Source organism: Vulpes lagopus, chromosome 7 (assembly GCF_018345385.1).
Source record: "Vulpes lagopus strain Blue_001 chromosome 7, ASM1834538v1, whole genome shotgun sequence".
NCBI classification, from domain to species: Eukaryota; Metazoa; Chordata; class Mammalia; order Carnivora; family Canidae; genus Vulpes; species Vulpes lagopus.
This window is the reverse complement of record NC_054830.1, coordinates 7,200,823-7,227,601: the sequence shown is the minus strand read 5'-3', so window position 1 is coordinate 7,227,601 and position 26,779 is coordinate 7,200,823. Positions and strand designations below refer to the sequence as shown.

The following is a 26,779-nucleotide window of genomic DNA, read 5'->3' as shown; positions in this document are numbered from 1 at the left end:
GAATAATACCCTAAAGGGAGGGCTGGACAATAAACAAGTAAGCTGGAAGGATTATATCAGAGAGCCAAGAATGTTGCAAAAGAAAGGAGGAAGAAGGGCAGAGGGGCCCCCTGACATCTTGATCATTTGAATCAGGAAAACTCTTCCCAGACCAGGAAGACCAGCCTGGATTCTTCACCACCTGCCACCATGCAATTTCTTCAGAAAATGATCATTTCCCCCTCACAGTGCCTGGCATACAATAAGCTCTCGAGAAGTGAGCTTTAGTGTTATTAGTACCTTTAAATTTTTTTTCTGAAAACTGGATCATTTATGTGTCTGTTTCTTTTCTTTCTTTTTCTTTTTTCTTTTTAACTGGGGTTCCATTCATTTAGTCCTATTGTTCATGGACTGCTACTTTGTATATAAAACATGTAGAGATCATTTAAGGTTTTGGGCTCCAGAGAGGAATTACTTCTGGTCTCTGGCATAAAATTAGAATAGGAGAAGGTCATCTTTTTTTTTTTTTTTAAGATTTTATTGATTTATTCATGAGAGACACAGAGAGAGAGAGGCAGAGACACAGGCAGAGGGAGAAGCAGGCTCCAAGCAGGGAGCCCGATGCGGAACTCGATCCCAGGACTCCAGGATCACGCCCTGGGCTGAAGGCAGGTGCCAAACCGCTGAGCCACCCAGGGATCCCGAGAAGGTCATTTTAATTCTTGAATCTGGACTAGCTGGTCCCCTTCCCAAATCTTATTTTTGATATTTGTATTATTTTTCACTTTGCCCATTTTCATAACATTTACATTCTGTTCTGTGCTCATGACCTCCTAGTTGTTTAGCGTTCATTCTAGTTATAAATGGATTCATTGTTCAGCACTATTCATTATACTCACATTTTTCTATTTCTGGTTTATGTATTATTCATCTATGAGTTAATTAGACTTCATCATTAAGCACTGTCCTTATTCTTTTAATACGGTCCTTCCATACATTCTCTCATATTTGAAAGTGTGCACAAATCACCTTTATATTCAACTGATACCTTGGTCTTGATACTTCTGAGTCATAGTCGGCTCACAGTTTTGTGCACGTTGCTCCATTGCCAACTGGCATGGAATGCTGGTGTGGCAAAATCTTAGCTCAAACTGATTTTTCTCCTTTGTTGGTGATTTTTTTAAAAATAAATTTATTTTTTATCGGTGTTCAATTTGCCAACATATAAAAGGTGAAATGAATGGCATGAACGGAGGTGCCACGGCCGGCACCTCCGCCTCCGGCCGCAGGGGGCGCTGTGGGCGCTGCTGCCGGGCTGCTCTGGGCCGCGGCGCAGGAAGTCTCGTCCTCCCCCCACTTCCGGTCTCTGGCCCGGGACTTGTGCTGCGTGGAGGAGGTTTTGAAATGCCGACCGGAGATTTTGAGTGAGTCGAGGGTCGCGGAGCGAAGCCTGGGAGGCGGCTTGGGGGCCGTGGGGGCGCTCCTCGGGGCCTGGCCTCGCTGACCCAGCCTTCCCCTCCGCCACCTTGCCCTTGCAGTTCGAAGCCCAGCTGGGCCGACCAGGTGGAGGAGGAGGGCGAGGACGGTGAGTACGCCGGGTCGCCCCGGGTCACGGGCGCCTGCGCCGAGCCTGGCACCGCCGTCCGGTGCCGCATCCCCCCTCGCGGCCGGCCCCCCCCCGCGCCTCCCGCCTCCCGGCCAGCCCGTCGCCACTTCCAAGTGTCCGGCTGGCCGGTCCCCCCTCCCATGCCACCGCCCAAGCCTCACAGCCGCTGCGGGGAGGAAGCTGTAACAGCCAGCCTCCTGCTTGTGTGCGAGCGCCGGATGTCTTTATGGGCTGCCCCTCGCTTTCATCCTTGCCATTGCGCGAGATTACTCAGCCAGCGCCATGGCCTGGCACGGCTAGCCCAGGGCACTTGGTCCCCAGGCCTCAGCCCTTGGCCCTGCCGTCTAGGCCCCCGGTGTGGGCGTCATCCCAGAAGTCCCTTCATTTTAGCTTGGGAGCCCTCGCCCCTCCAGCTCACCCCTCCTCCCCACACTCCCCTTCCTAGACAAATGTGTCACCAGCGAGCTCCTCAAGGGGATCCCTTTGGCCACTGGCGACACCAGCCCAGAACCTGAGTTAGTGCCGGGAGGTGAGTGACGACCTCTGCTCCACTCGGGGCTCCCTCTCCCCAGCAGCATTCCCTTCCCCCTCCATCACCCAAGGCTCAGTTACTTCCCCTGTTCTCTCTTTCCCAGCTCCACTGCCGCCTCCCAAGGAGGTCATCAATGGGAACATCAAGACAGTGACAGAGTACAAGATAGATGAGGATGGCAAGAAGTTCAAGGTGAGGCTGGGGGAGGAGTTGGGGGCCCCTTGGCTGGGAGGGGATGGTGTGTGTGTTGGGTAGGTTGGGTTGATTAGCTCCAGAGCCTTGAAACACAGGAAGTCAGAGCCTCTCCCCTCCCTCCACAGATCGTCCGCACCTTCAGAATTGAGACGCGGAAGGCCTCCAAGGCTGTTGCAAGGAGGAAGGTGAGACTCTTCTCCTCTTGTCTTAGAGGCTCTCCCAGGGCTGGCTTGGAGGAATTAGGAATCCTTTTTGTTGACACCGTTTTGATCTGATACCTTTATTTTTAGAAGTGGGGTTCAACTCTGTCCCTATTCTGTTGGATCAAGGGGGTTTAAGGTTGAGAGGTGTTTGTGCTCTGTTGGGACCCTGAAAAGTCCAGGGTGCAGAAGTTGGGTGGTTTATAGATTCTTAACTCCGCTCAGCTTGTTTACTTGTTTACCAGAAGGAACAGAGCCAAGCCCTCCCCTCCGGCGGTCATAGCAGCTCCTGTTTAACTGGGCTACATGCTTAGGAAGAAGTGATAGCTGTAAATAGCATTGGCACAATTTTCGGTGGACTTCCTCTGTGCCAGACCTCAATGGCAAGTGTTTTGCAGGAAGTGTTTTCTCATTTGCTTCCCCTAGCCGTCCTGGGAGGTGGGGAACATTTGAGGTCTCCATTTTAAAGGGGAGGAAGCTGGGATCCCTGGGTGGCTCAGCAATTTATCGCCTGCCTTCGGCCCAGGGTGTGATCCTAGAGTCCTGGGATCGAGTCCCACGTCGGGCTCCCTGCACGGAGCCTGCTTCTCCCTCTGCCTGTGTCTCTGCATCTCTCTCTCTCTCATGAATAAATAGATAAAAATCTTAAAAAGGTGGGGAAGGAAGCTGAAGCCTAGTTTTTTTTTTTTTTTTTTAGATTTTATTTATTCATGAAAGACACAGAGAGAGACAGAGGCAGAGGTATAGGTAGAGGGAGAAGCAGGCTCCATCCCGGGAGCCCAATGTGGGACTCGATCCCAGGTCTCCAGGATCACACCCCAGGCTGAAGGCGGCGCTGAACCGCTGAGCCACCCGGGCTACCCAAGCCTAGTTTTTTGTTTTTGTTTTTTTTTAAGCCTAGGTTTTTTAACTAGCTCAAGGCCCCTCACAGTCTGGGTGACCCCTGGGTGTCACTTCCTTATGGGAGCTGGCCCATCTCCTGTCATGGGTGCCCCAGGAATGGTTAGCTGTGTGACTGTTTCCCCCTGGGCCTTGGTTCTCTCCTCTGGAACTTGGGCTGAGAGCCGTCCCCGCCTCCTGGAGCTGGCTTGAAGCTAGGGGCTAGCACATGCCAGGAGTGGTACACGCTAGGAAATGGGAACTGTCGTTGTCACCACTCTTGGGAGACTTGGGGGAGGGAGAAGAATGTGGTTCAAGGCTGAAACACCCTGAAGGGAGGGCTTTTGTAGGTCGAGTGGTGGTGGGGGTCCCACTTGCCCTTACAAGTCCCCCATCCCGCCCCGAGCCCAGAACTGGAAGAAGTTTGGGAACTCGGAGTTTGACCCACCAGGGCCCAACGTGGCCACCACCACAGTCAGTGACGACGTGTCCATGACATTCATCACTAGCAAAGAGGTGAGTTGGGCAAGGGGCTGGGCCGGTGGCTGTGATGGTGGTGGCCAGGGTGTGGCAACCCCGCTCTGACTGCCCCCCCCCCCCCCCCCCCCAGGATCTGAACTGCCAGGAAGAGGAGGACCCGATGAACAAGCTCAAGGGCCAGAAAATCGTGTCCTGCCGCATCTGCAAGGGCGACCACTGGACTACCCGCTGCCCCTACAAGGACACGCTGGGGCCCATGCAGAAGGAGCTGGCTGAGCAGCTGGGCCTGTCCACCGGCGAGAAGGAGAAGCTGCCCGGAGGTGCCTGGGCCTGGGATGCGACTTGGTGGACCACGGGGTGGGGCGGGTTGCATGCACCTCTGGGAGCGTCCTCGGTCTCCACCTGCTGCTGTGAACGGGGCTGTCCGCATCGGAAGTTGTCCTCTCTCACTGGCACCAGTGCTGCCAGGCTGTGGCTGTGGTCTGTGTGAGCGCGCGAGACCAGCGGGGTGGTGCCAGGACTGCTGGTAACACCACCGTTGTTCCGTGTTGGGCTGGCGAACCGTTCCTTTATGGGTCTGACTGCTTTATGGGTACTTGAGACTTGGAGCTGTGATTCTGCTGCAGACTCTGTGATCAGACTGGAGTGTGCCTTGTTTGCCACAGAGGGGACCATGCCTGTGTGCGTGGGTGTGTGCACACACACGCGCAGACTCGCACATGTGATTGCAGCCTGTGTCCACGTCCTTCAGTGTGATTTGCTGATAGTGGGTTGAGTCTGCAAGTTTTACAGCTGTGACTCGGTGTGCAGCACATTTGTTACCTGCCATGAGTGTGGGACCCGGGGGCTGCCCCTGCATGTTCCTGTGCTCTTCTAGCTCTCAGCCCTGGGGCTGCCAGTGGGTTCTTGCTCTGACTTGCCAGATGTGACCTTCATGTCCTGGCGGCCAGTGGACCTCAGCAGAACAAACCAGATACCTGTGGCTTGATAGATGGTGCCTGGGCTGGGTCAGGGCCAGAGCTGCCAGCGCCCTGGGGTGGATCAGGGTGAGGCCTGACCCAGCTGCTTTGGTCTGCAGAGCTGGAGCCTGTGCAGGCTGCCCAGAACAAGACGGGGAAGTATGTGCCACCGAGCCTGCGGGATGGGGCCAGCCGCCGTGGGGAGTCCATGCAGCCCAACCGCAGAGGTGAGTGGTGGGTGGGCACCTCTTAGTCCCGTGGTCATCCTTTATTCAGGGCCTGGTTAGGGCTGTCCTCTACAAGCTGTCACTCCTTGCCTGTCTAGCCGACGACAATGCCACTATCCGTGTCACCAACCTGTCAGAGGACACTCGTGAGACTGACTTACAGGAACTCTTCCGACCCTTTGGCTCCATCTCTCGCATCTACTTGGCAAAGGACAAGACCACTGGCCAGTCCAAGGTGGGCGGTGGCTGTGGGGATGGGTGATGGGGTCATCTGTCCTAGTTGTGCCCTAAAGGCCCCTGACTCTACCCCCCCTCCTCCAGGGCTTTGCCTTCATCAGCTTCCACCGCCGTGAGGATGCTGCACGAGCCATTGCTGGGGTGTCTGGCTTTGGATACGACCACCTCATCCTCAACGTTGAGTGGGCCAAGTAAGACCTGTCACACCCCTGCCTCCCCCCACCCCTTCACATCCCACACTCAGGTTGACTGTTGGCCCCACATTAGTTTAATAGTACCCAAGCCTCTTCTGAGGTACAGGTTATTTAAGGTCTTTTTTTTCCGAGGGGGGGCCATGTGTGGGCTCTGCCCTTCTGCATTGTCAGAGACCCCAGTTGTATGTGGCAAAGGGTCTCGGAATGCCCTTCGGGTTCTGGAGCCCTCACACTTGGTATCCTCATCACCTGTCTCTCTCTCTTAGGCCATCAACCAACTAAGCCAGTTGCCATGTTTGCTGCTGCTGTCTGGCCCCGGCCCCAGGACCCCATGGCCTTAGGAGGTAGCTCCCGAAAGCAGGGGGCTCTTGGCAATAAAAAGGCTCCTGTTGTCATGTTGTCTCATTTATTCACAGATGTCACCCACTCTTTGGCTAGTGGGGCCAGCCCTCTTTAGGATCAGTGCTGTAGGCAGAAATTCCTGCCACTGTGGCCTGGCACTTGCTGGTCCCCGAACAGGTCTTTGTGTAGGGGAAGAAGTGGTGGTTTGGGGCCTTTGGCAGTTCAGGGCTTGTTAGTGGCTCAGGGCCAGGAGCCTCTTGTGCTCTTGGCCCCCATTCTGCTGCTGGTCTCAATGCCTTGTGGTGAGGAAGTGGCTCAAAATAAGCCAGGTCATGGGCTTAGCTCAGGGGACTAGGGCTCCACGTTTTGGGGGGGTTGCTGTAACATTGAGGGGCAGGACTTGGCCAGAGTTCCCCGTGTCCTCTGGCATTTGGCTATTGCTGCAGCTGCAGCAGCTCTGGTGACAGCACCCCAGGCTGGGTGCCACAGCCATATAAAGCAGTGGGTGGATGCAGATGGCCAGAGGCATGAGGCCCCGCATTATCTGGTGGGTCCTATAGGTCATTTGGTCCACTGCTGCCTTGGCCTCATTCAAGCTGGCAAAGCCTGGGCAGCGGGCCCTCCAGCGCTGCCGAGCTTGCACGTTGAGCACCTGTGTGATGTAGTAGGGCACGTAGGAACTGGCATAGAGGGCCAGGCTGCTGGCCACCAGCGCTGCCACACGCAGCTTCTCGGCAGCAGTCATGCCGTGGCTGCGCAGCACAGCCCATCCAAGGGCACTGTAGGCTGTCAGGGTGAGCAGCAGCGGCACGCCGCAGCCCAGGACTGCCAGCACCAAGGTGTAGGCTCTGTAGGCCTCAAGGCGGAGGTCATCCGCCATCCCCAGGCACTTGGTGCAGGCCTCAGGCCTCTCTGTGACACAGCTGCCTTCCCTCTGTGGCCTTTTCAGGTGTGAGAAGCTGAGCGTGGGTGCAGCCAACAGGGCTGCCAGTGCCCAGCCAGCGGCGCTGACGGCCCAGGCGTGCTTGGGCCGCCAGCTGCTGCGGGTGAAGAAGGGGTGGACGATGCCCAGGTAGCGGTTTAGGCTGATGCAGGTGACGAAGATGACACTGCCCAGCAGGTTGCAGGTGAAGAGGAAGCGCTCCAGGCGGCACGCAAACTCCCCGTAGTGCCAGTTCTTGGGTGGGTAGAAGTAGGCGGCCAGCGGGAGCAGCGTCAGGGCATAGAGCAGGTCGCTGATGGCCAGCTGGGCTGAGAAGACCACGGCGGGGTGCCACGGGCGCTGCTCCCGCGTCACAAAGCGGTAGAAGGCCAGGCCATTGCTGGCCACAGCCACCAGGAACTCAACTACCATCATGGGGCACAGAAAGGCTGCCTGGAAACGGCTGAACTCACGGTCAATTTCTACTGAGAAGTTGGTTGAGCAGGTCAGAGCACCTGTGGGCAGACGGTCACCAAGTGAGCGCAGTTCCTCCTCACATGGCTCTTGAGACCTTCAGAGCATCTACCCTGTGCCTGGTCACAGGCGCCCTCTGGGGGCACACACTCCTGTCCTTTCAGTGCCCGGGAGGGGGCACCAGCCACAGCAACTCTAGGGCGCGAAATCAGGCCCAGAAAGGTCAGAAGCGCAGAGTGCTTTCCTGTGGTAATTACTAGGCTTGTCGGCGTCTTTGAACCCTCAGGAAGATGGGGGAAGGGGATCACTGCCTTCACAGGATGCATATAACCCAGCAGTGACAACCCAGAATGGGTGGGGTGGGGGGTCATGAAGGGGCGTCCCCTGCTGCCACTTTCAGAAACCATCACTTCCTCAGCACCATCAGAGGCAAGGCCTCCCAGCTCCCGACCTCACCCCCCATATCTCTTCTCCTCCCAGAGGGTGCCCGGAGTCAGGTCGCATTCCTTGCCCTCGTGCCTGCCTCCTCGCTGGCAGAAGGGCAATGCTCATGACTCCCAGAGGGGCCCCAGGAGGGAACCCTGCCTCTCACCCGCTCACTCTCCTTTCAGGCTGACTCACTCCCTACAGTCCTTCCCACACCAGCTTTCTGGCTGTTCCTTAAGGCACATTCCACCTCAGGGCCTTTGCAGATTCTCTTTCCCTGAGTCACTAGCCCCCACTCAACCTCCTCCTGGTCTCCGGCCCTGAGAGGCCCATTCTGACCCCTCTAACAGCACGAGGCCACCCAGTCCCCTTATTCTGCAAAGCCTGTGTGTCCATCTCCAAGAGAACATCTCCTGAGGGCAGGGAGTGCCCTGCCGCTGGTGTCCTGGTGCCCAGAATAAGGTCTGGGACGCAGCAGTGTGAGAGCAGATCTGCACGGACCCCCTTCTCTGTACCAACTCCGCCTCGGCTTCAGGTAGACTGCCTGCTCCCGGTCTGTCCAGCAGGCTCCTTGCCACCACTTGGGTGGCAGATGCCCGTGCCCTTCCCCCGCCCCAGACTGCTTCCCTCACACTTCTGCCTCCCCATCCCATCTCTGCTCTGGGAGGAAGTCCTGTCCAGACATGACTAACTCACTCCCCTCCACCTCCTCGGAGCCAGCCCCCTCGGTCCTGAGCTGAACCACAGGGCCCAGGACACCTGCCTGGCCCAACCGACCCAGCAGCGTTCGCTCCTCACCTGAAGTGGTGGCGGCCATGGCCCGCACGCCCTGCCTCTAGGTTCACGGCCCACGCTGTGCTAGTCCCAGGGCCCGGTGTTACCAGCACAGTGGCTCGCCCCTCCCTTCCCTGCAGCTCCACCCTCCTTCCCTCTGCACCAGCAGCCCCACCCACAGCCTGTATGGGCCTCCCACGCCTCACTCCAACCCCCCCCCCCCCCCCCCCCCAGCCACCCTGGGGTTTCCTTCCTCTTCACATCTTGCTCTCCAGGGCCAACCAGTTACAGACTTGCAAGTAACACTGGGCGGGGGTGCTGGGGAGAGGCCCAGGACCAGTTCTGCCCAGCACCTTCACCTGTGAAAGTGGCCGTGCACTTCCACTACTCGGCATGGGGGAAGGGACGCTAGGTTAGGGGCAGAACCCAGTCCAATTCCCGAGCCTCTCTGGGCTTTGCACCACAGGACTCCAGATCTCCCGGTTCCAAATACAGACTCAGACTTAGGTTGGGGAAACTGCTCCTTTATGAAAGGAAACCAAGGGCTGCGCCTGGAGACCCAGGTGGAAGTCCAAAGCAGGTCTTTGGGCCCCAATTTGGGGCATTCCATCCGCTGCTCCAGCTTGGCCTCAGACTACTTTCTTAGGTGGTCGAGCTGGGCCTCGCCTGCGGTCCCGGACAGCTCCTCTGCGTCCCAGCTTGGCCTGGTCCCGCTGGGGCTTGCCCTTGGCCTTTGAAGGCCTGTGGTAAGTGCCTCCATCTGGCCTCCGCTCTTTTCCTCGTGGCTTCTTGCCTGGGGGCCTGGTGAACCGTCCGCGTTTGGCTGCTTTCGGGAACATGTCTGTGGGGAAGACTGTGTTGAGGCCACCAGGGCAAAGACAAGCCCAAGGTGCCTGGCTGCAGTAATCCCCTGCCACATACCCTCATCGGGCTCCTCTCCCACTGCCTGGCGGAAATACTCAGCTTCGTCCTCCTCTTCCTCCTGCTGGCCAGCCCCCTCTGTCTCCGGGGGGGCACCAGGGTCCTCAGCATCGCTATCCCCGCTGGCCTCTGCCCGCGTCCGCTTCATGCCTGCCAGGCTCTTCTTCCTGGAAAGGGGTGCCAGTGAGGGGGGCAGCCTGCACCTGCAACCCTGCTTCACCCACATAGCCCACCGCCACACACTTGTGCGCCTCTCGCTGCTCCCGCTTGCGCTGGATGTTCTGAGCCTGCTGGTCCTGCCTCTGGGCCTTCAGCCGCAGCTTCTCCTCCTTGGCTGCCAGGATGGCCTGCAGCTCCTCCTCGGTCTTGTGCACTGAGGAAGATGACACAGGTCACCGAGACCCAAGTGTATTTTGAGACCTGCAAGGGCCTTAGACCTCCAGCCCATGGTTCCCCAGCCCCATCCTCACCGAAACTGTGGAACAGCACGTTCCCCTCTCCCACACCCTCCTGGATCTTGATGAGCTGCAGCGTCATCCGAGGCCCAATCTGGAGAAACAAGGGCAAAAAGTCAGTTCTTCCTCAGGGCTGGGGGCTGCCAGAGGAGTCACTTCTGCCACTGGGCCTGCCCCAGGGCTGGGCCTCACCTCTGTGAGCCGCACAGCGCTTTGCTGTGCCCGCATGTTGCCTCGCCCTGCAACAGCCTGGGGCAGCTCAGTGATGTTGTGCTCACCATCGGGCTCTGCCTCGCTCTCGGACAGCCCAGCGCCCCTGTGCAGAGGACACACCAAGGTCAGCGGGGGATCTCAGGCTCCTAAAACAGCTCCAGGATACCCAGGACTTCAGTGATCTCCCACCCAGTGCACTCCTTACGTAGCCAACAGCTCGCTGATGTCCTGCAGACGGCTCATGTTGGGAAACTTCTCCTGTAGAAGCTTCTTCATCCCTCGACTTGCACCCACTGGAACAACTTTGATGCTACTGCAGGAGCCAGGGCGTGAGAAGGGTGTTAGAAGTTGTGAGACTGGAGGAGGTCAGCTCTGCCTACCCATTCCTACAGTGCGTCAGAGCGTTTACTTTGAGACTGAGCAATCACAGAGCCTCAGCTGGAACACTGTCATCAGCCGCACATGAAAGTCACCCCTCCTCCACCACCACCTCCCAATACTCACTAATGACGGAAATCTAGCTCCTGGGAGTCGGGATTGTAGTTGATGAGAAGGCAGCGCTTGATGGTGTTTAGATTCACCTGGAAGGAAGAGGTGGGGCAAAGCACCACATGAACCACCCACAGACTTCCCTGTGTGGAGCCACACCAAACCCACGGCTATACTCCAGAAATCTCCCAGCAAGGGGGTGTGGGGTGCTGCTAGCACTGTGGGGACTCATGGGCTGGCTTAGGCACTGGCTAGAAATCCTGGTTCTGAGGCCCACTGAAGCGGTCTACAACAGACTACCCGATGATCGGCACCTAACGGCCTAATTTGAGACCTGCTAGTGCTAGGGGTTAGGAGCTGGGGCTCTGGAGCCAGACAAGTTAAAATATCCAGTCCTGCTCCCTGTAACTGACCTCAAACTACAATTCACTTCTGTCTGCCTGTCTCTCTGTCTGTAAAATAGAGTCAAAACACCTGCCACACTGTTTAGACTAATATAGAATACACACTTCAGAAATAAAGGACCATCAGCATCATTTTCTGTCCTCCAAAGAGCAATGCAACTCCTAAAAGAGCCTCTTACCCTAGAATCACAGAACACATGAGTGAAACTGGACCTCAGGACCCGGAGCTCTCAGCCTCAGTGCCAAGAGGTGAGGACTGAACAAACAACCCAAGGGCCTATGTGTGGTACCTATTGTCCCAGCTGTCCCGTCCACCCTCATCTCCCACCACACCAGGCCCATCCCACCTTGTGCACATTGATGGAGGGAAACAGGTTCTGGAACATGGTGGCCATGAGCTTCACGTGCATGCCATGGGGGCCGAAACTGTTGAGCACCAGGAGAGGTGGGTGGGCAAACTGCTGTTCGTGCATGCGGTGTCGGCGCAACGAGGAGACTACATCTCGCACTAATGTATACTGCAGGACAGGATGGGAAGTGGGTGCCTGGCAGGCACATGTGGTCGGCACCACCCCAAACCCATCCCCTACCCAACACGGCCCCCCTACCATGTCCAATCCATACCTTGTTGATCCGGAAGGTCAAGGTGGGGCCTCCTGGGAGGCGCATCAGCTTCTACAGAAAAAAAGAGTTGGTGAAGAGTGGAGGCATCCAGCTAGGGGGGGCAGGGAGTGGGAACCTCTGCTCCATCTCTTCAGAGCGTTTACTTTGAAGCCTGAATCATAGCAGCTCAGAGGCATATGGGTTCATCACGAGAGCTGGGGGAGCAGGAGGGCAGGGAGAAAATCAGGGCTTCCCAGGTGTTAACTCACAAAGTAGATGTTCGTTTCTGTTTTACTCAAGATCAGGAAATGGGTGACCCCAAGAGGCCCGGCCACTGCCACACAATCCTTCAGGGTGTTTTTCTTTCGTATCTGGGAATTGCAAAAAACAAATCGGAAGGATCATGAACATCTCTTCTTGAGCAAAGACTACAAGCTGAGGCTGTTATGACCTTTCTTGCATTTGATTTCTCCAAGAAAGAGAAGAGAGTGAAACGCTCCTGACCTCTAAAGCTAATCAGGCTTGAATTTATCCGTTGATCACCGTGCATCGCCCAATCTGCAGATGAGGCGACTGAACTAGACGTTAACTAGCTTCCTCCAGGCCTTTGAGAGAGGCCAAGTTTCCACTCTAGCTTTGCTAGCTCGAGGCCCTTAACCACCAGCCCTAGGCGTCCAGCCAAGCCCCCAGCGGAGTGCGTTCATCTGCGCGCGCCCTCGCTGCTGCCCCACAAATCCCTGAGCGGGAGGGACGCTGCTCCCCGTAAGGGTCCCTTTCTCGAGCCAAGGAGACTGAAGCCACGCGCGGTTCCGCGGCTGGAGCCACTCCGCGCCCGCCAAGACAGGGCCCATGGCTGACGGAGGCGCGCCGGGTGACGCAGACCTGCAGGCGGGTGGCGGTCAGCGGCTCCATGACCCGGCGCAGATCCAGGCTGAGCTGCCGGACGCCGCGACCCGCGCGGCCCCGAGCGAACACGAACGAGTGCGGCTGCGCGGCGTAGGCCTCGAGGTTGCGGAGCTGCGCCTGAGCGCGCGCACGCTTCTGGTGCCGGGACTGCGGGGGCGAAAGGAGAGCGGTCAACGCCACGGCCCCCGGGGGGACCCCACCGGCCCCCCCCGCTCCCCTCGGCCCCCTCGCGCCTCGCCCCCCAGTCCCGGCCGCCGCGCCTCACCCGCCCGGACTGCCCCATGCCGCCGGCCCCTCCAGCTGCACCCTTCCGCCGGCTGCTTCCGGCGCCGCGCCGCTCACTTCCGGCGCCGGCGAGGCGGTCACGTGAGGCCGGGCGGGCATGCGCACCAGGCGGCGGCGGGCAGCCCTCCTTGGAGGGGTTGCTATGGAGACACCTGGTGCTTGTTTCTACGGCAACCGGGAGGGGCTGGGGTGTCAGGGGAGCAGCGCGGGCTTCTGAGAAATGAACCGTGGGTTCGAATCCTGCCTCGACCCATGACTGCGGCTGGGCCAATAGGAGAGCCGCTTGGTCCGCGCCAAGGCTCCCGCAAGCATCCCAAAGCGAGGACGGTGATCGTTTCCCCTCTGACCCGCGAATTTAGAAAGATGATGCATGCACAACGCTTGGCACACCAACACCAGGCACTTGGGGGAGAACCCGAGAAAAGGGCAGAGCATGGCAGTTAGGCACGTGGGCCCCAGCTCCTGAGGGCCAGCTGTCTTCCCCGGAGGCCCTGCCTGCGGCTGAGAGATGGAAACTCCGCATCACCTTCTGGAAACTTAGGGCAAGGCGGGCGCTTTGTGAATAACTCACCCCCTCCCGGTTTCCGCTCGAAGCCCCAGCCTTGGCCTCAGGCCCCTGGCTTCTTCCCCAGAACCTTGGGGTGGGGGAAAGGGATGCCCCCAACGTCTCTCTCCCCCATCCGCTTCCCCTCCCCCGCTTGCTTCCCCCTCCTGTCTCTCCCTCCAGTTCCTTCCCCTCTTCTGCCTCCGGCTTTCCCTCCCGTCCTCCCCGGTCTTCTTCCTTTCTCTCTCTCCCCCCTGCCCCAACTTTGTCTCTGCCATCAATGGCCTCTCTCATCGCTTTCGCCCTCTCCTGTCTCTGTCTCTACCCCCATTTCTCTCTTCTCATCCGTCTTCCTGATTCGCCCTGTCTCTGTCCATCCCCCCAGGTCTCTCTCCCCCTTCTCTGTCTCTTGGACTCTCTCCCTTCTGTCAGTCCCTCTCCATGACTTATGAGGTTTTTTCTTTGCTGCCAATGGAGGAGGCTGGAGGGGGCTGCGGGTGGGGGGCCGAGGGGCCCAGTGGGTGGGGGGGCCCAGCCCAGGCCTGGAGCCCAGCCTGGCAGCCTCTCTCAGATCTGGGACGACCATTTCCTCTTTCAGCCCGGGAGTCCACTCGGGTTACGAGTTCAGGACGCTAGGATCTGGGTGGAGGACACTGCTCCCTGAGAGTGAGTCTGCAGGTCGGTGAGGCCTTTGTGCAGGTGGGAGACCCTAGCCCAGGCTCTGAGCGGGGGGGCTCTCCGTGAGTCTCTTTGCACCCCTGAGAAATGACTGCATGGTTACTTGTGTCTGTTGTCCCTGCATGATTTGGCCTGAGGATGTGACAGTGTGTGTGGGAGACAAATGGAAACATGTTCCTTGTGGTGGGCAGGTGGGCGGGGGTGCCAAGGTTCACTGCCTACTTGGTTAGCACCTCCGTGCTTGCAAGCGTAAGACCTTGTGTGCCTGGGTGTGTATGTGTCTGACACACGGAAAAGACGTTCTTCACCCACAGGATATTTTCCTGTAAGTTGTGGTGTGTATGTGTGTGTGGCCATATTTGAACACACAGTTGCTGTCGGAATCTGTGCTGTGTTTCCAGTTGTGTCTTTATATGTGTTCTTGCCAGGCAAATCTGCAGACACACACACACACACACACACACACACACACGCCAGAGATTCCATCTGTCTATCTTCGTGGCTCTATGCAGTGGTTTGCATGTCTCATTGGATATCCATATGTGTCTTTGTGTCTACACGGTTTTGGGTGCATGGGTGTGTGTGAGGGTTGTGGTTATACATGTGTGGATGCTGGAAACCAGTTACCTGGGCTGAGTCCCATTGTTCTCCAGCTGCACGACTGTGGACACATCACTCACCCTCTCTCAGGCTTAGTTTTCCCGGCTGTAAAATGGCTCCATACTGAAGAAAGCAGCTCAGGGGTCAAAGATTAAATGAGATTGAAGGTGTAGAGTTGAGAGTCAGCTTGATGCAGCAGGTGCTGCTGAGGTTTGCCGCTGTCTTTCTCGGCGGTGCGTGTCTGAGGCTGGAATTCCACTAGCTTCCTGGGGCCTGCAGCCTCCCACGCTCTGTGCTCTGTGGCGGGGGGAATGTCCGGAGCACTGACCTGTGTTATCAGGCTCTGGTGGCCTGGGCAGGGGGATCTGGCAATCCTGCCTCAGTTCTCATGCGGAAAATGCTAAATATTTACAGTTGGAGCTCCTGGACTCAGCACCACAACTCTAGTCCCAGGCTCTGGGGGCGTGGGGTGGGCAGGGGTGGTTGCCAAGCCTCTTCCCTCCTGCTCTCCCACCGGCCTCTCCCCATCCTCACTTAGAGGCTCCTGCTGGACCCTCGGCTCCTCCTAGGACTTCTTGTGCCTGCTTCAAGCTTTGCCAGACTCAGGGTCTTGGTCCTGAGAGGTGAGAGGGCAGGAGGGTAGGAGGGCAGGAGGGCAGGTGGAGGCTGATTTTGTCTGTTTGGAGACCTGGGCTTCCTCACATCCCCCTTCTTACCCCAGGTTGAGATCCTGCAAGGCGGTGGCTGTTACACACACACAATCTGGCTCCAAGGGGTGCGGTCCGTCCCTATTGGGGGGGGGTGGCTGGTGTCTTCGAGGAGGGGGCAAGGAAAGCTCCTGCTTGGTGTGCAAGTATGATAGTGAAATGCCTTTCTTTGGCTCAGAACCCTCTGAGGTTCCCACCTTACTCAGAGTAAAAGCCCAAGTCCTCTTGAGGCCCATGAAGCCTTGCACATTTTGCTTCCCTTTCCTCCCTGACCTCACCTCCTCCCGCTCTCCCCCTTGCTCACTCTGTTCCAGTCCTACAGGCCTCCCTGTTATTCCACGGCACATCCAGCAAGGTCCTATCTCAGGGCCTTTGCACTTGCTGTTCCCTCTGCCTGGAACATTCTTACCCTTCTCTCTCTCTTCAGGTCTTTGCTCAAGGGTCATCTTCTTAGGGAGTCCTGACCCCTCTGTTTAAAATGGCCCCTTATCCTGGGACTCCCACCCCTTTCCTTAGTTGCATGTTCTCCTAAACATTTATCACCCTCTGACCTACCCACCATCTGTTTTTCCAGCCAGGATGTCAGCTCCGTGAAGGCAGGGATTTTTTTTTTTTTTTTTTTTGGTCTGTGTTGGTCATGGCAGTGTCCTCATTGCTTGAAATAGCTCTTGGCACACAGTAGACACCGGAGGAGGGTTTGCTGAATGTGTGAACCAAGGCAACCTGCGTGACAATGAAGACCCCGGGACATGAGGCTGCGTGGCCACCAGGATGTCTGGGTTTGGACATAGTGGAACTTGGGACATATGGGGGTCTTGGTCCTGAGAGTGTGTAGACATGTGAGACATGTTCTGAGTACTGGCAAGTGCATGCAAGAGGGCATGTATGTCCTTGTCTGAGAGGCTGCAAGTGGGTGTACCCCAAGAATTGAAGGCCTTGGGGGCCAGGGGTAGGTGGCCTCAGTACATGCCCTCAAGTGAAGATACTTGTAGGAGCTCACCTACGTGAGCCGGGGAACACTTGGGAAGGTGCAGTCGACCTGGGGTGTGTGGGTGTGTGGAGGGGTGTGTGTATGTGGCACCAGGCACTGAACAAAACGCAGACTCAGCCTCTGAGAACTGATGTTCCAGTGGAGGAATTCAGATAATAAACAACGGCAAACAAACGAGGCGGTTTCAAAGAGTGACAAATGCTAAAATGAAAAAGTTGGACTGTGCTAGGGAGTGCCCAGGAGGAGCAACGCTAGATGGTATTGTTGGGGAGGGCTTCAGAGGAGGGGACATCCGAGCTAAGACCTGAATAAGCAGAGAGGGAGCCATGTTAAAATTATGGGAAGGAAAAAAAAAATTCTGGGAAGAATGGTCTAGAGTGAAGAAACAGCAAGTGCAAAGGCCCTGAGACAGGACTGTCCCTGGTGTGTCTGAGGAACAGCAAGGAGGTCAGTGTGCCTGGAACAGAGTGAGTGAGGGGTGAGTGGGAGGGAGAAGAGGGCAGGGAGGGGACAGGACAGGAAGAGGGTGCAGGGCCTTGTAGGACACAGGAAGATTTGGGCTTTTGCTCTGAGTGAGCTGGGGGCCTAGGAAAGGCAGAGATACGCCTGACTCTGGCAGCTGTGGGAGAAACAGATCAAAGATTGATGATGGACAACTGGAGACCTGGGGCGGGGGGGCCGCTGCTGTAAAGAAATCCAGATGCTGTCTTGAGCTGAGATCATGTTGGGGGGTGGTGACTGGGGGCCGGGGTGTGTGGAGGAATTCAGGGTCTAAACAGAAAAACTGACAGGCCTGGCTGATAGGTTGGATCTGCTGTGAAAAATGGGAGACGAGTGATTCTGGGGTTTTGGTCAGAGGACGTGGGAGCTGGGGTACCGGCTACTAGACTGAGTCAGTGAGACTTACCTCTCACCCCACCTCACCTCCTCCTGCCCGTTCTCCGCGCTTCAGCTTCCCAGATTTTTTTTTTTTTTAAATATATCAGGCACGGTGTAGCCTCAGGGACTTTGCATTTGCCCGTGCCCCTGGCAAGGATGCTCTTCCTCCCGACATCATTACTTCCTCCCTCACCTCCTCCAGGAGCTCTTCCCTCCTTTCGCATTGCTGGGGGGGCCCAGATCCCCACATCTCTTCGCTGTTCTACTTCTATCTTGGCACCGTCTAATACACTCTGTTGATTCTCGTAGTTTATTTACTTTGTTTCTTGCCCACTAGGCCGGGAATTTTTCTTTTGTTTCCTACTGTATTCCCTAGAACTGAGGCTGGCACACGGCAAGCACTCAGGTGAATGCTTGCTTTTTTTGTTTCGTTGTTGTTTAAGATTTTATTTTTATTTATTCATGAGAGACACACACACAGAGAGGCAGAGACACAGGCAGAGGGAGAAGCAGGCTCCGTGCAGGGAGCCCGAGGCGGGACTCGATCCCGGGCCTCCACGATCACGCGGCCCAGGCGTCCCAAGTGAATGTTTGCTGAATGCACCGCGGTCCCGCAGGGCTTCTGGAGCTCAGTGGAGACGCCAGGGTGGGGTCCCCTTGGGGCCTCTGCAGTCTGGGGAGCGGCGGGGCTCGGGGCCTGGCCCAGCCTGGGCTCCCCTCCTTCCCCTCGTCCTCCGCCTGCAGGTGGGCCATGTCGGCGCCTCCGCTGCGCACGCTGCAGCTGCTGCTCCTGCTGGGCGCGACGTGGGCGCGGGCGGGGGCCCCGCGCTGTACCTACACCTTCGTGCTGCCGCAGCAGAAGTTCACGGGCGCCGTGTGCTGGAGCGGGCCGTCCGCCGCGCGCCCCGCCGCCGAGGCCGTGAACGCCAGCGAGGTGGCAGCGCTGCGCATGCGCGTGGGCCGCCACGAGGAGCTGCTGCGCGAACTCCAGCGGCTGGCGGCGGCCGACGGCGCGGTGGCGGGAGAGGTGCGCGCGCTGCGCAAGGAGAGCCGCGGCCTGAGCGCGCGCCTGGGCCAGCTGCGCGCGCAGCTGCAGCACGAGGCGGGCCCGGGGGCGGGGCCGGGGGCGGGGCCGGGCCCGGGGGCGGAGCCCGCTGCGCTGCTGGCGCTGCTCGGGGAGCGCGTGCTCAACGTGTCCGCGGAGGCGCAGCGCGCCGCCGCCCGCTTCCACCAGCTGGATGTCAAGTTCCGGGAGCTGGCGCAGCTGGTCACCCAGCAGAGTGGCCTCATCGCCCGCCTGGAGCGCCTGTGCCCGGGGGGCACGGGCGGGCAGCAGCAGGTAACGTCTAAGCTCGGCAGGGTCGCTGTCACTTCCTGCGTGCGGCCTTAGTGAGAACGGGCTCCCGCACCCCCGCGCACGGTCTCTGATCCGCAGATCTGAAACCCGAAAGGGCCCCCGAGCCTGATTCCTGCCGCTCCTCCCACAGCTCGTTTGGGTCAGGACGAGACTGGTGGCTAAATCTTTACTTATCCACTTAACATTTAATATAAATGTTATATTATATTAAATATAATAAATATAACACAAACATTTAATATGAATGTTTGTAGAGCCTGTATCCAAGCATATTACAGGTACAGAGCGGCGACCTGGAGGTGCTATGTGATATGCATAGGGGCCGTGATACTGTTTCTAACTGCTGCCATATTATCCTTAATTCCACGTCATGGCTGGCCCTGATTCTGAATAAGGTTGTTGCTTTGTGACAATCCACACCTTACAGGGCTGTTGGGAGGATTCTAAGTTAATACGCATTGTCGGAGGTACTCTCATCATCCCTACTTTGCAGAGAAAGGGCGTCAGAGCTACAAATCAGTGGCTGTGAACGCCAGAGTGGGGATTTGGGCCCAGCTCTGCCCTTGACAGCTAGTTAGGCTTTGGGGAGTATCAGTTCTAGGGCTGGGACATGCCCCTGCCTCACCTCCCACCCATCTGGGTGTTGGTAGATTTAGGGGCCCAGTGTCTTTTCAACTGAAGGCTAGTGCAATCACATCTTAGTCTCTTGGTCACCCCAGGTGCTGCCACCACCTCTGGTCCCTGTGGTTCCAGTCAGTCTGGTGGGTGGCACTAATGACACCAGCAGGAGGCTAGACCCAGCTCCAGAGCCCCAGAGAGACCAGACCCTGAGACAGCAGGGGCCCTTGGCCTCTCCCATGCCTGCAGGGCACCCTGCTGTCCCCACCAAGCCAACAGGTAAGATGAGGGCAGGGCCGTTGGGGTGAGGAGCAAGGGGACCCCCAGTGCAATGTGAGTAGAGGGAAATAGGAGCCAGGATTTTAATGGCAGATTTTTCTCATGGTAAGGGGACCGGAGGAAATGATGCTTCTATTCCGGTGTTGGAACAAGGAGCTATGGCTCTCATTCTGATAAAGACCCAAATTCTTACTGTTATATGAAAATGGGAAAGGAGGTACTTTTCTTTTGATGAGGGGACAGGAAATTTCGGATTGCTTATTGGTAAGCATTTAAGCTCGATCAGAGTGTCATGTTCAGAATTTTTTTAAATTTATTTATGATAGTCACACACAGAGAGAGAGAGAGAGAGGCAGAGACACAGGCAGAGGGAGAAGCAGGCTCCATGCACAGGGAGCCCAACGTGGGATTTGATCCAGGGTCTCCCGGATCGTGCCCTGGGCCAAAGGCAGGCGCCAAATCGCTGCGCCACCCAGGGATCCCCATGTTCAGAATTTCTATTCTGGTGAGATTGTAGAACCAAGATTTAAGTACCCCAGGCTCCACATTTACTGTAGTGAGAAAAGAATGAACTAGTCTTAACTCAGGTACTGGAGACTGGACTCTTATTTTGGTCAGGGAATGGGAGAAGCAGGACTGCTATTTTGGGAAGGGGATGAGATGAGAATCAGGACTCTTATCCCAGTCAGGGATTGGTGGGTCCAGGCTATGTGGTCCCCATGTCTGCACCCACAGGGCCATGGCAGGATTGTGCGGAGGCCCACCAGGCAGGCCACAGGCAGAGCGGCGTCTATGAGCTGCAGCTGGGCCGGCATGTAGTGTCAGTGTGGTGTGAGCAACAGCTGGAGGGGGGAGGCTGGACTGTGATCCAAAGGCGACAAGATGGGTCCGTCAACTTCTTCACCACCTGGCAGCACTACAAGGTAGGCGCGTGTGGGCAGGGGCAAGGCTGGGCTGGGGAGGGGAGGCGACCTGCTTCTGACCTGATTTCCCTGTCCTGCCAGGTGGGCTTCGGGCAGCCTGATGGGGAATACTGGCTGGGCCTGGAACCTGTGCACCAACTGACCAGCCGTGGAGACCATGAGTTACTGGTGCTCCTCGAGGACTGGGGAGGGCGTGGGGCGCGTGCCCATTATGATGGTTTCTCCTTGGAGCCTGAGAGCGACTACTATCGCCTACGGCTTGGCCAGTACCATGGAGATGCTGGAGACTCTCTTTCCTGGCACAATGACAAGCCTTTCAGCACCGTGGATAGGGACCGAGACTCCTATTCTGGTAAGGAGAGCTCTTATTTTGGTGGGGGGTGGGGATAGGGGAGTTGGGACTCCTAAGGAGAGAGTGAAAAGAATGAAAGTGAGTGTGGTGAGGCTTTCCTGGTAAGAATCAGGGTAAGCAAGAGAACAGAGGAGAGGACTTTTATTCTGGTGAGGGGATAGAGAGCCTAGATTCCTTCTTTAATGAGGCAATTCCTTCCTAATAGAGTCAAGATTCCTGTTCTGGTGAAAGGCAGGGAGTGAGAGTTTGGAGTCTTATTCTAGAAAGGAAGTGGAGAAGATTTCTTTCCCCAATAAAAGTAGAGCTCCTGGTTTTCAGAAAGGGTGGAAAAGGTGTCCTTGTCCTTTGACAGGGGTATAGGGAAGGAATTAAAGCTATTAGTCCAAAAACGAAAGTGGGGACCAGGACTCTCAATCTGGCGGGAAGAAAGAAAATCAAGGTTGTATTCAGTAAGAGTGAGAAGGGCCAAGAGGATGCCTGACAAAAGCCTTGCACTAGTGAGGTACTGGTAGAGGCTTTTATTTTGGTGACAGGATATGGGTTTTTCTCTCTCTTCAGGTAACTGTGCCCTGTACCAGCGGGGAGGCTGGTGGTACCATGCCTGTGCCCATTCCAACCTCAACGGCGTGTGGCATCGTGGTGGCCATTACCGCAGCCGCTATCAGGACGGTGTCTACTGGGCCGAGTTTCGTGGTGGGGCTTATTCTCTCAAGAAGGTTGCCATGCTGATCCGGCCCCTGAGGCTGTGACATCTGTCCATCTGTCCCCCAGGCCCAGGGGATGTTTGTCAGCAGGAGCCCAAGTTATCCTGGCCACACTTGCTTTGTGACTTAGCATGGGCCATGGCCCACAGACCTTCCTCTTGTGTATCTGCTCCCCAGGGCCCTGGAATGCCCCTGCCAGTATCTCAGACCCCAATGGCTCCCCGAGAGCATTTAGATCTCAGTTTGAGCTCATATTTTATAACAACACAGAATCTCCACAGAGTGTGTCTAGTTTGCATGTCAGGGGTCACTCCCCGTGCCCGCCCTCTTCCTCCTCTTCCTCCTCCTCCTTTAGGTCCTCCAGGATGAGGTTGTCCAGGTCTTCCAGGAGGCTCCCCTGGCTCAGGCAGGTGGCCACAGTGGAACCACTGCTGATGTGGGGGTTGCTGGGGTGCAGGACCGTAGGCAGGTGGTTCTGCTTCCGGCTCTTGGGGTGTGCGCAGGACGTCCCAGGCACATGGGGCTCTGAGGAGGAAGAGGCTCTGAGGTCATGGAGCTTGAGGCCATGTAAGACTCAGGGGGCGAAGGGGCTGCAGCCATGGGGTGCCCTGGAGAGGGAAGGGGCTGAGGCTACAGGCTATGGGGCCGGAACTACAGGAAACTCAAAGATGAAAGTCACAGGTGTTGAAGCCACGAGAGACCCAGGGACATGGGCATCACCTGACACTACAGGAGACAAAACGGGAACCAAGAACACAGAGGCCACAGGGGCAGAGGTTTCACACTGGGGTGGAACCACGGAGCCTTTAGGGGCAAGGCCACGACCTGTGGCTGATGCCACGGGAGGTGGATATTAAAGAGGAGCAGGGTCTTGGGTGGCCTGGTTTTGGAGGCCACAGAAGATGTGAAAGGAGGGGATGAGCCAAGTGGCTCTGGGGACCACGTGGAAGAAGCAGGCAGAGACCTCAGTACATAAAGGCCCCAGAGGTGGATGTCCCAGGAGTCAAGGCCAAGTAGACTGCCCAGAGTGGGGGGAGGTCACGAGAACGTGTCAGGTCCTCACCTCGCCGGTTGTAGCAATCGGCAGCCGAGCAGGAGTGGGTGTGGGTGCTGCGGCGGTCGGTGTCCCGGTCCCAGCGTGGAGGGAGGATCCGTGTTGGATACACAGGGAAGCCGCACCCATAGCAGGGGGATGAGGATCCCATCTGTGCCCAGCCCCTGGGGGCGGGCAGGGCGGCAAGGGCCCAAAGGTAAGGCCTGGGCCAGGGTGAGGGCAGGGCAGGGGGTGGGGGGGCAGGATGGAGGGTGGGGTGGGGGGACAGGGCAGAGGGTGGGGTGGGGGTCAGCACCCTCACCGGAAGTTGTGCCGACACTTCGGGCAGTGGAACTCAGCCACACCCCACATCTTGTCGCATGGCACCGGCTCATAGCGCTTTCGGCATTTCCTGCACCGGGACACCTGGGTGTGTAGAGTGGGAGCAGGCTCCCCGTTAGCGGTGAGCCCCAGTAGCTCAATAGTGGCCGCAGTGGGGATGCTTACACCACGGAAACTGGCAAACACTACAGAGCTGGGGCGCTCCCCCCACCTCCCCGCGCTAGCTGGCTGGTAAGCCTTTACCAGAAGCACACCACTACTGGGGGGCGGGGGTGGGTCAGAATCCAGGCTTGGGATTGGGATTTCCGTGGCAGCTGTCAAACCGAGGAGGTCGGGCTCTGGGCACGACCAGGGTGACCAGGGTCGGAGGGCTGGGGCCTGAGGTGGAGGCTGAACGCTCTGAGACTGCAGGTCAGGGGTTGGGCTCTCAGGGGTTGACATTCTTAGGTCAGAGGTTCAGATACTGAGGATGGGGATCGGGTGATCACCTCCTTGCGCTGGGGCACACGCCGCCACCAGACGTGGTCACAGGAGGAGCAGGCAAACTGCCGATCGACGGCGGGAATGAGGTCTTCTTGGGCACGTTGGAACATGCGGAGGTTGGCTTCTGTCAGTGGCAGGAGGGACGTCGCCACGGCCTTCGGGATAGGGACAAGGGGGTGGTCACGCCTTCTCCGCTAATATGAACACGTGTAAGTCTCCTCCCCTGCCGCTATGTCTCTCCTTGTCCATGGACACCGTCCACTCTCCCCACGGATGTCCTCCTCACTCCATCTTCCCCCCTATCCCATACCCCGGACTCACCTGGATGTCCTGGTCCTGCTTCATGTCCTCCGGTGGGTCCTGGGTAGAAACATCAGAGGCAGGAACTGCGGGTGCAGCTCGGACCTCTTTTTACCATTATTTGTTGGGGGTGAGGCTCCTGGACGAGGAGGGAGGCAGGGTCCTGGCCCCATATGAGTAGGGAGTCCCTAACTCAGGAGGGGCTGTCTGAGCAGGGCCTGCCTGTAGAGGGCGAGGTACACGACCTCAGTTGTCCTCACAGTGGAGGGCACACCTATTATCCCCACCGCTCAGATAAAGAAACTGAGGCAGAGCTGGGAGAGGGGTGGCCAGAGATCACCCTGAATGAGAATGGCAGAACAGGCCTGGATCCCCGCGCTCCCTCCCGGCTGGTAAATGCCACACACTTAGTGGCACTGTGAGGGGTCACCTCTTTGAGTCCATGCTGCTTTAGGCTAAGGGCTTGGGCTCTGGATTCAGACAGACACAGGTTCCCATCGGACTCCAGCACTTCCCGCTGCGAGGGCGGAGCCAAATCACTCCCCCTGCATCCCTAATGAGGGGCATCTCAGAGCGCAGCTGTGGTTCTAGGTGGAAACGGCTTAAATGCCACCTGCTTGGCCTGCAACCTGAGTGCCTTCAGGTTGGAATTGGAGGCAACACGCGGAAAGCCTGCTGCTGGGGAGTGCTCACTTTCCTATAATTTTTTATTTTTAATTTGTTTATTATTTTTTTAAAGGATTTTATTTATTTATTCATGAAAGACACACAGAGAGAAAGGCAGAGACGTAGGCAGAGGGAGAAGCAGGCTCCAGGCAGGGAGCCCGATGTGGGATTCGATCCTGAGACCAAGGATCACGCCCTGAGCCAGGGGCAGGTGCTCAACCGCTGAGCCACCCAGGCATCCCTCCTATAATTTTTTAAAGAATTATTTTCAGTAGGCTCCACACCCGATGTGGGGCTTGAACTCACGACCCTGGGATCAAGAGTAGCATGCTCCCCAGACTGAGCCAGCTAGGCGCCCCTCCTATTACTTTTATCGTACCCTTTACACATGTAAATATAAATAACTCAATATGTACCTTATTATACTCTTTAGCAACTATGGGGGGCCTTATAGGAAGATGAAATGCACAGTGCACTGGCCACCAAAGTCATTTAAGGGGTAAAGTAGCCATGTTGCATTTGTGCCTCAAAGCCATCCATCCATCCATCCATCCATCCATTCATTCATTCATTCATCACAAGGGCTCCCCTGCCCTCTCTCCTCCCCCACCTCTTGTTTATCCTACCCTGTCTTGCGTGTTCTTTTGCTCACTCTGTTCCCACTTCCAGGAAGACTGTTTCCAACTCCCCCACCACCCAAGATCCCTTCTCCCCAGCATCAAAGCTTGCACCACCTCTTCCAGGAAGCCTTTCCCGACTGACCTCCAGGGGTCCTCTGTAATGACATCAGTCCTGATTCATTTCACTGCCCAGTTTCACGATTCTCTCCCCCACTTAATACCACCACCATGTAATAAGTGCCGACAGTTTGCAGGCTCCGGGTCAGACGCATGACTAAAAGGTGACTAAGTCAATGTGGATCATGAACTAGGAACTGGTGGTGCACAGATGGGGCTCATCATGGATACACCAGGTTCCTTCCGTTCCCGGTCCCCAGCTACCCCCATCCTTTGAGGGCAAGGGGGGCAGTTTACCTGGGCATCCAGGTCATTGCTCAGTTCCTGTCCATCTTTCTGCTTTACCCCTGGTGGCAAGAGTTAGTGTAAGTAAAAGGTCCTTGAAGGATCTTCTGGAAGTTTCAGGGTCCCCAGAACCCCAGTATAGACCCTCCCCAGAGGATGACCGCGGCGCTTCTTCACACAGACCACACCTCCCTGGCGCGCTCCCCTCTCCTAACCCCTACCAGGGCCGGGGCCCCAGGCGTCTCACCGTACACGATGGAGCGCCCCACTCCGGTGTGGTCGCTGCCAAATTTCCTCATCAGAGTCCCCGCCTTCTTGGAGGACACCTTCCCATGAAACTTCTCCCGGAGGCGCCGGACGCTTTTCTCCAGCTGGGGTGGGCACGGGGGGGTCCGATCGGGGAAGGAGGGGGCGACTTGCCCTCCTCCATCTCTAGGCATCCTTCTCCCCGCCCGAACTTGCCCCTTGCTTTTGGCCTCCCCCACCATCCCTCTACGGCATTTCCTGGAAGAAGCCAAAGTCCCCACCGGGCACTGGGGGAGGGAGCGGAGTGGGGCGAGCGCCCCCGGCTAAGGGAGGAGGCCGGCCAGGTAACCTGGCCTCTGACCCTTGACCCTGCAGCCCCCCTTTTCCTCGAGGAGGCCGCATCTCACTCTGGGGGACCGGGGCGGTCATTATCCTTTCCGAGGGGGGGCGAGTGCCCGCCAGGGGTAAGGTCTGGGCTTCGGATGGAGTCCCCAGAAACTGCGAAGCCCCCTCGGCGCCCCCGGCGCCTCTCGGGGCCCCCGGCCCAGGCGCAGGCATCTCCTACCTCCACACCTTCTTGAGACATGGTGGCGGCGGCGGCGGCGCGGGTTCCGCGAGGGGCCGCCCTGCGCGCTCGGAGCCCCCCTACCTGGGCGCGCCCCGGGTCCAGCAGCCGCGCAGGGCAGGGGGCGGGGCCTCCGGCGGCTCCGCCCTTCCTTCTCGGCCCCCTCTTTCGCTTTCGATTGCTGGGGGTGACGGCGTGGACGGGGCGCTCTGGCTCCGCCCCGGCTCCGCCTCTGCCCTCGCGCCCCAGGCCCCGCGGGCGCCGGGGGTCTGCACCCTGCGGCGGAGCGCGCGGGCCTCGGGCGGTGGAGGCGGCGCGGCCTCTGCAGTCGGTCACATGTCCCCACGCTGCGCGGGGTCCGCGTCTTCACGTCCCTCGTGGGGGCGGGGCCGCATCGCAAGGCCGCCGCGAATCTCCGGCCCCCCCCAGCGCGCGCTCCCCCACTTCATCGCTCTCGCAGCTCCCCTCCCTCGGGACCTGGGGGGCCCTCCTCGCTCTGAGGCTCTTCCGCGGCTATGTCCGGACCTGTCTGCACCTCAGTTTACTCCTCTGTAAAATGGGGATGATAACAGCGGCTACATCGTGGCTGGGTGTGATTGCCAGGATTCGAGACCCGGGGTGGAGCGCTTAGTAGCACCTGGCATGGGGTAGCCTAACGAGTCACTAAGCCGCCTACTGTGTGCCACAGCTGGAGGTAGTTGGGCGAAGGAGGAGATGCTTGTTGGATAAATAGAGGTCGCTGGTGCCTAGCAGTCCAGCAGCAGCCTGTAGTCCAGGGGTGCCTGGGA

General features: G+C 57.7%; 4 protein-coding genes and 2 non-coding genes across 9 annotated transcripts; 2 read left to right on the top strand and 4 right to left on the bottom strand.

The window, feature by feature from the left end:
- Positions 1–1,321: 1,321 nt before the first annotated feature.
- EIF3G (eukaryotic translation initiation factor 3 subunit G) lies at positions 1,322–5,881 on the top strand. Its single transcript, XM_041763019.1, has 11 exons — positions 1,322–1,403; positions 1,518–1,564; positions 2,031–2,114; positions 2,221–2,309; positions 2,438–2,497; positions 3,803–3,907; positions 4,002–4,191; positions 4,950–5,057; positions 5,156–5,292; positions 5,379–5,485; positions 5,755–5,881. Exons 1-11 carry the CDS (start codon positions 1,384–1,386, stop codon positions 5,768–5,770), a joined length of 963 nt encoding a protein of 320 aa, XP_041618953.1. The 5' UTR covers positions 1,322–1,383; the 3' UTR covers positions 5,771–5,881.
- Positions 5,882–5,988: 107 nt separating this feature from the next.
- Positions 5,989–12,775, bottom strand: LOC121495494 (suppressor of SWI4 1 homolog). 2 transcript variants are annotated; one of them, XM_041763018.1, is made up of 13 exons: positions 12,683–12,775; positions 12,394–12,564; positions 11,781–11,882; positions 11,533–11,583; positions 11,256–11,426; positions 10,520–10,596; positions 10,221–10,328; positions 9,995–10,118; positions 9,818–9,896; positions 9,591–9,720; positions 9,348–9,514; positions 9,181–9,267; positions 5,989–7,267 (listed from the first exon to the last, which is right to left on the bottom strand). In XM_041763018.1, exons 1-13 carry the CDS (start codon positions 12,698–12,700, stop codon positions 6,174–6,176), a joined length of 2,379 nt encoding a protein of 792 aa, XP_041618952.1. In that variant the 5' UTR covers positions 12,701–12,775; the 3' UTR covers positions 5,989–6,173. The 2 variants fall into 2 exon arrangements, with proteins under 2 accessions (XP_041618952.1, XP_041618951.1); XM_041763017.1 differs by lacking the exons at positions 9,181–9,267; positions 9,348–9,514; positions 9,591–9,720; ... (7 more) ...; positions 12,394–12,564; positions 12,683–12,775 and adding an exon at positions 8,451–8,524.
- Positions 10,402–10,481, bottom strand: LOC121496386. Its single transcript, XR_005989207.1, has one exon. It is a non-coding gene; the product is annotated as a small nucleolar RNA U105B (small nucleolar RNA).
- Positions 11,647–11,733, bottom strand: LOC121496382. The gene has a single exon (XR_005989203.1). It is a non-coding gene; the product is annotated as a small nucleolar RNA SNORD105 (small nucleolar RNA).
- Positions 12,776–13,760: 985 nt separating the features above from the next.
- ANGPTL6 (angiopoietin like 6) lies at positions 13,761–21,612 on the top strand. Of its 3 annotated transcripts, none has more exons than XM_041763015.1 (6): positions 13,761–13,924; positions 17,846–18,440; positions 19,178–19,355; positions 20,091–20,278; positions 20,360–20,630; positions 21,189–21,612. In XM_041763015.1, exons 2-6 carry the CDS (start codon positions 17,853–17,855, stop codon positions 21,377–21,379), a joined length of 1,416 nt encoding a protein of 471 aa, XP_041618949.1. In that variant the 5' UTR covers positions 13,761–13,924; positions 17,846–17,852; the 3' UTR covers positions 21,380–21,612. The 3 variants fall into 3 exon arrangements, with proteins under 3 accessions (XP_041618949.1, XP_041618950.1, XP_041618948.1); XM_041763016.1 differs by lacking the exon at positions 13,761–13,924 and adding an exon at positions 14,051–15,147; XM_041763014.1 differs by lacking the exon at positions 13,761–13,924 and having other exon boundaries at positions 17,596–18,440.
- SHFL (shiftless antiviral inhibitor of ribosomal frameshifting) lies at positions 21,573–26,359 on the bottom strand. The gene is made up of 8 exons (XM_041763021.1): positions 25,992–26,359; positions 25,428–25,551; positions 25,193–25,242; positions 23,514–23,552; positions 23,198–23,347; positions 22,690–22,793; positions 22,398–22,552; positions 21,573–21,859 (listed from the first exon to the last, which is right to left on the bottom strand). The coding sequence occupies exons 1-8, from the start codon at positions 26,010–26,012 to the stop codon at positions 21,642–21,644; spliced, it is 861 nt and encodes a 286-aa protein (XP_041618955.1). The 5' UTR covers positions 26,013–26,359; the 3' UTR covers positions 21,573–21,641.
- Between the last annotated feature and the right edge of the window lie 420 nt (positions 26,360–26,779).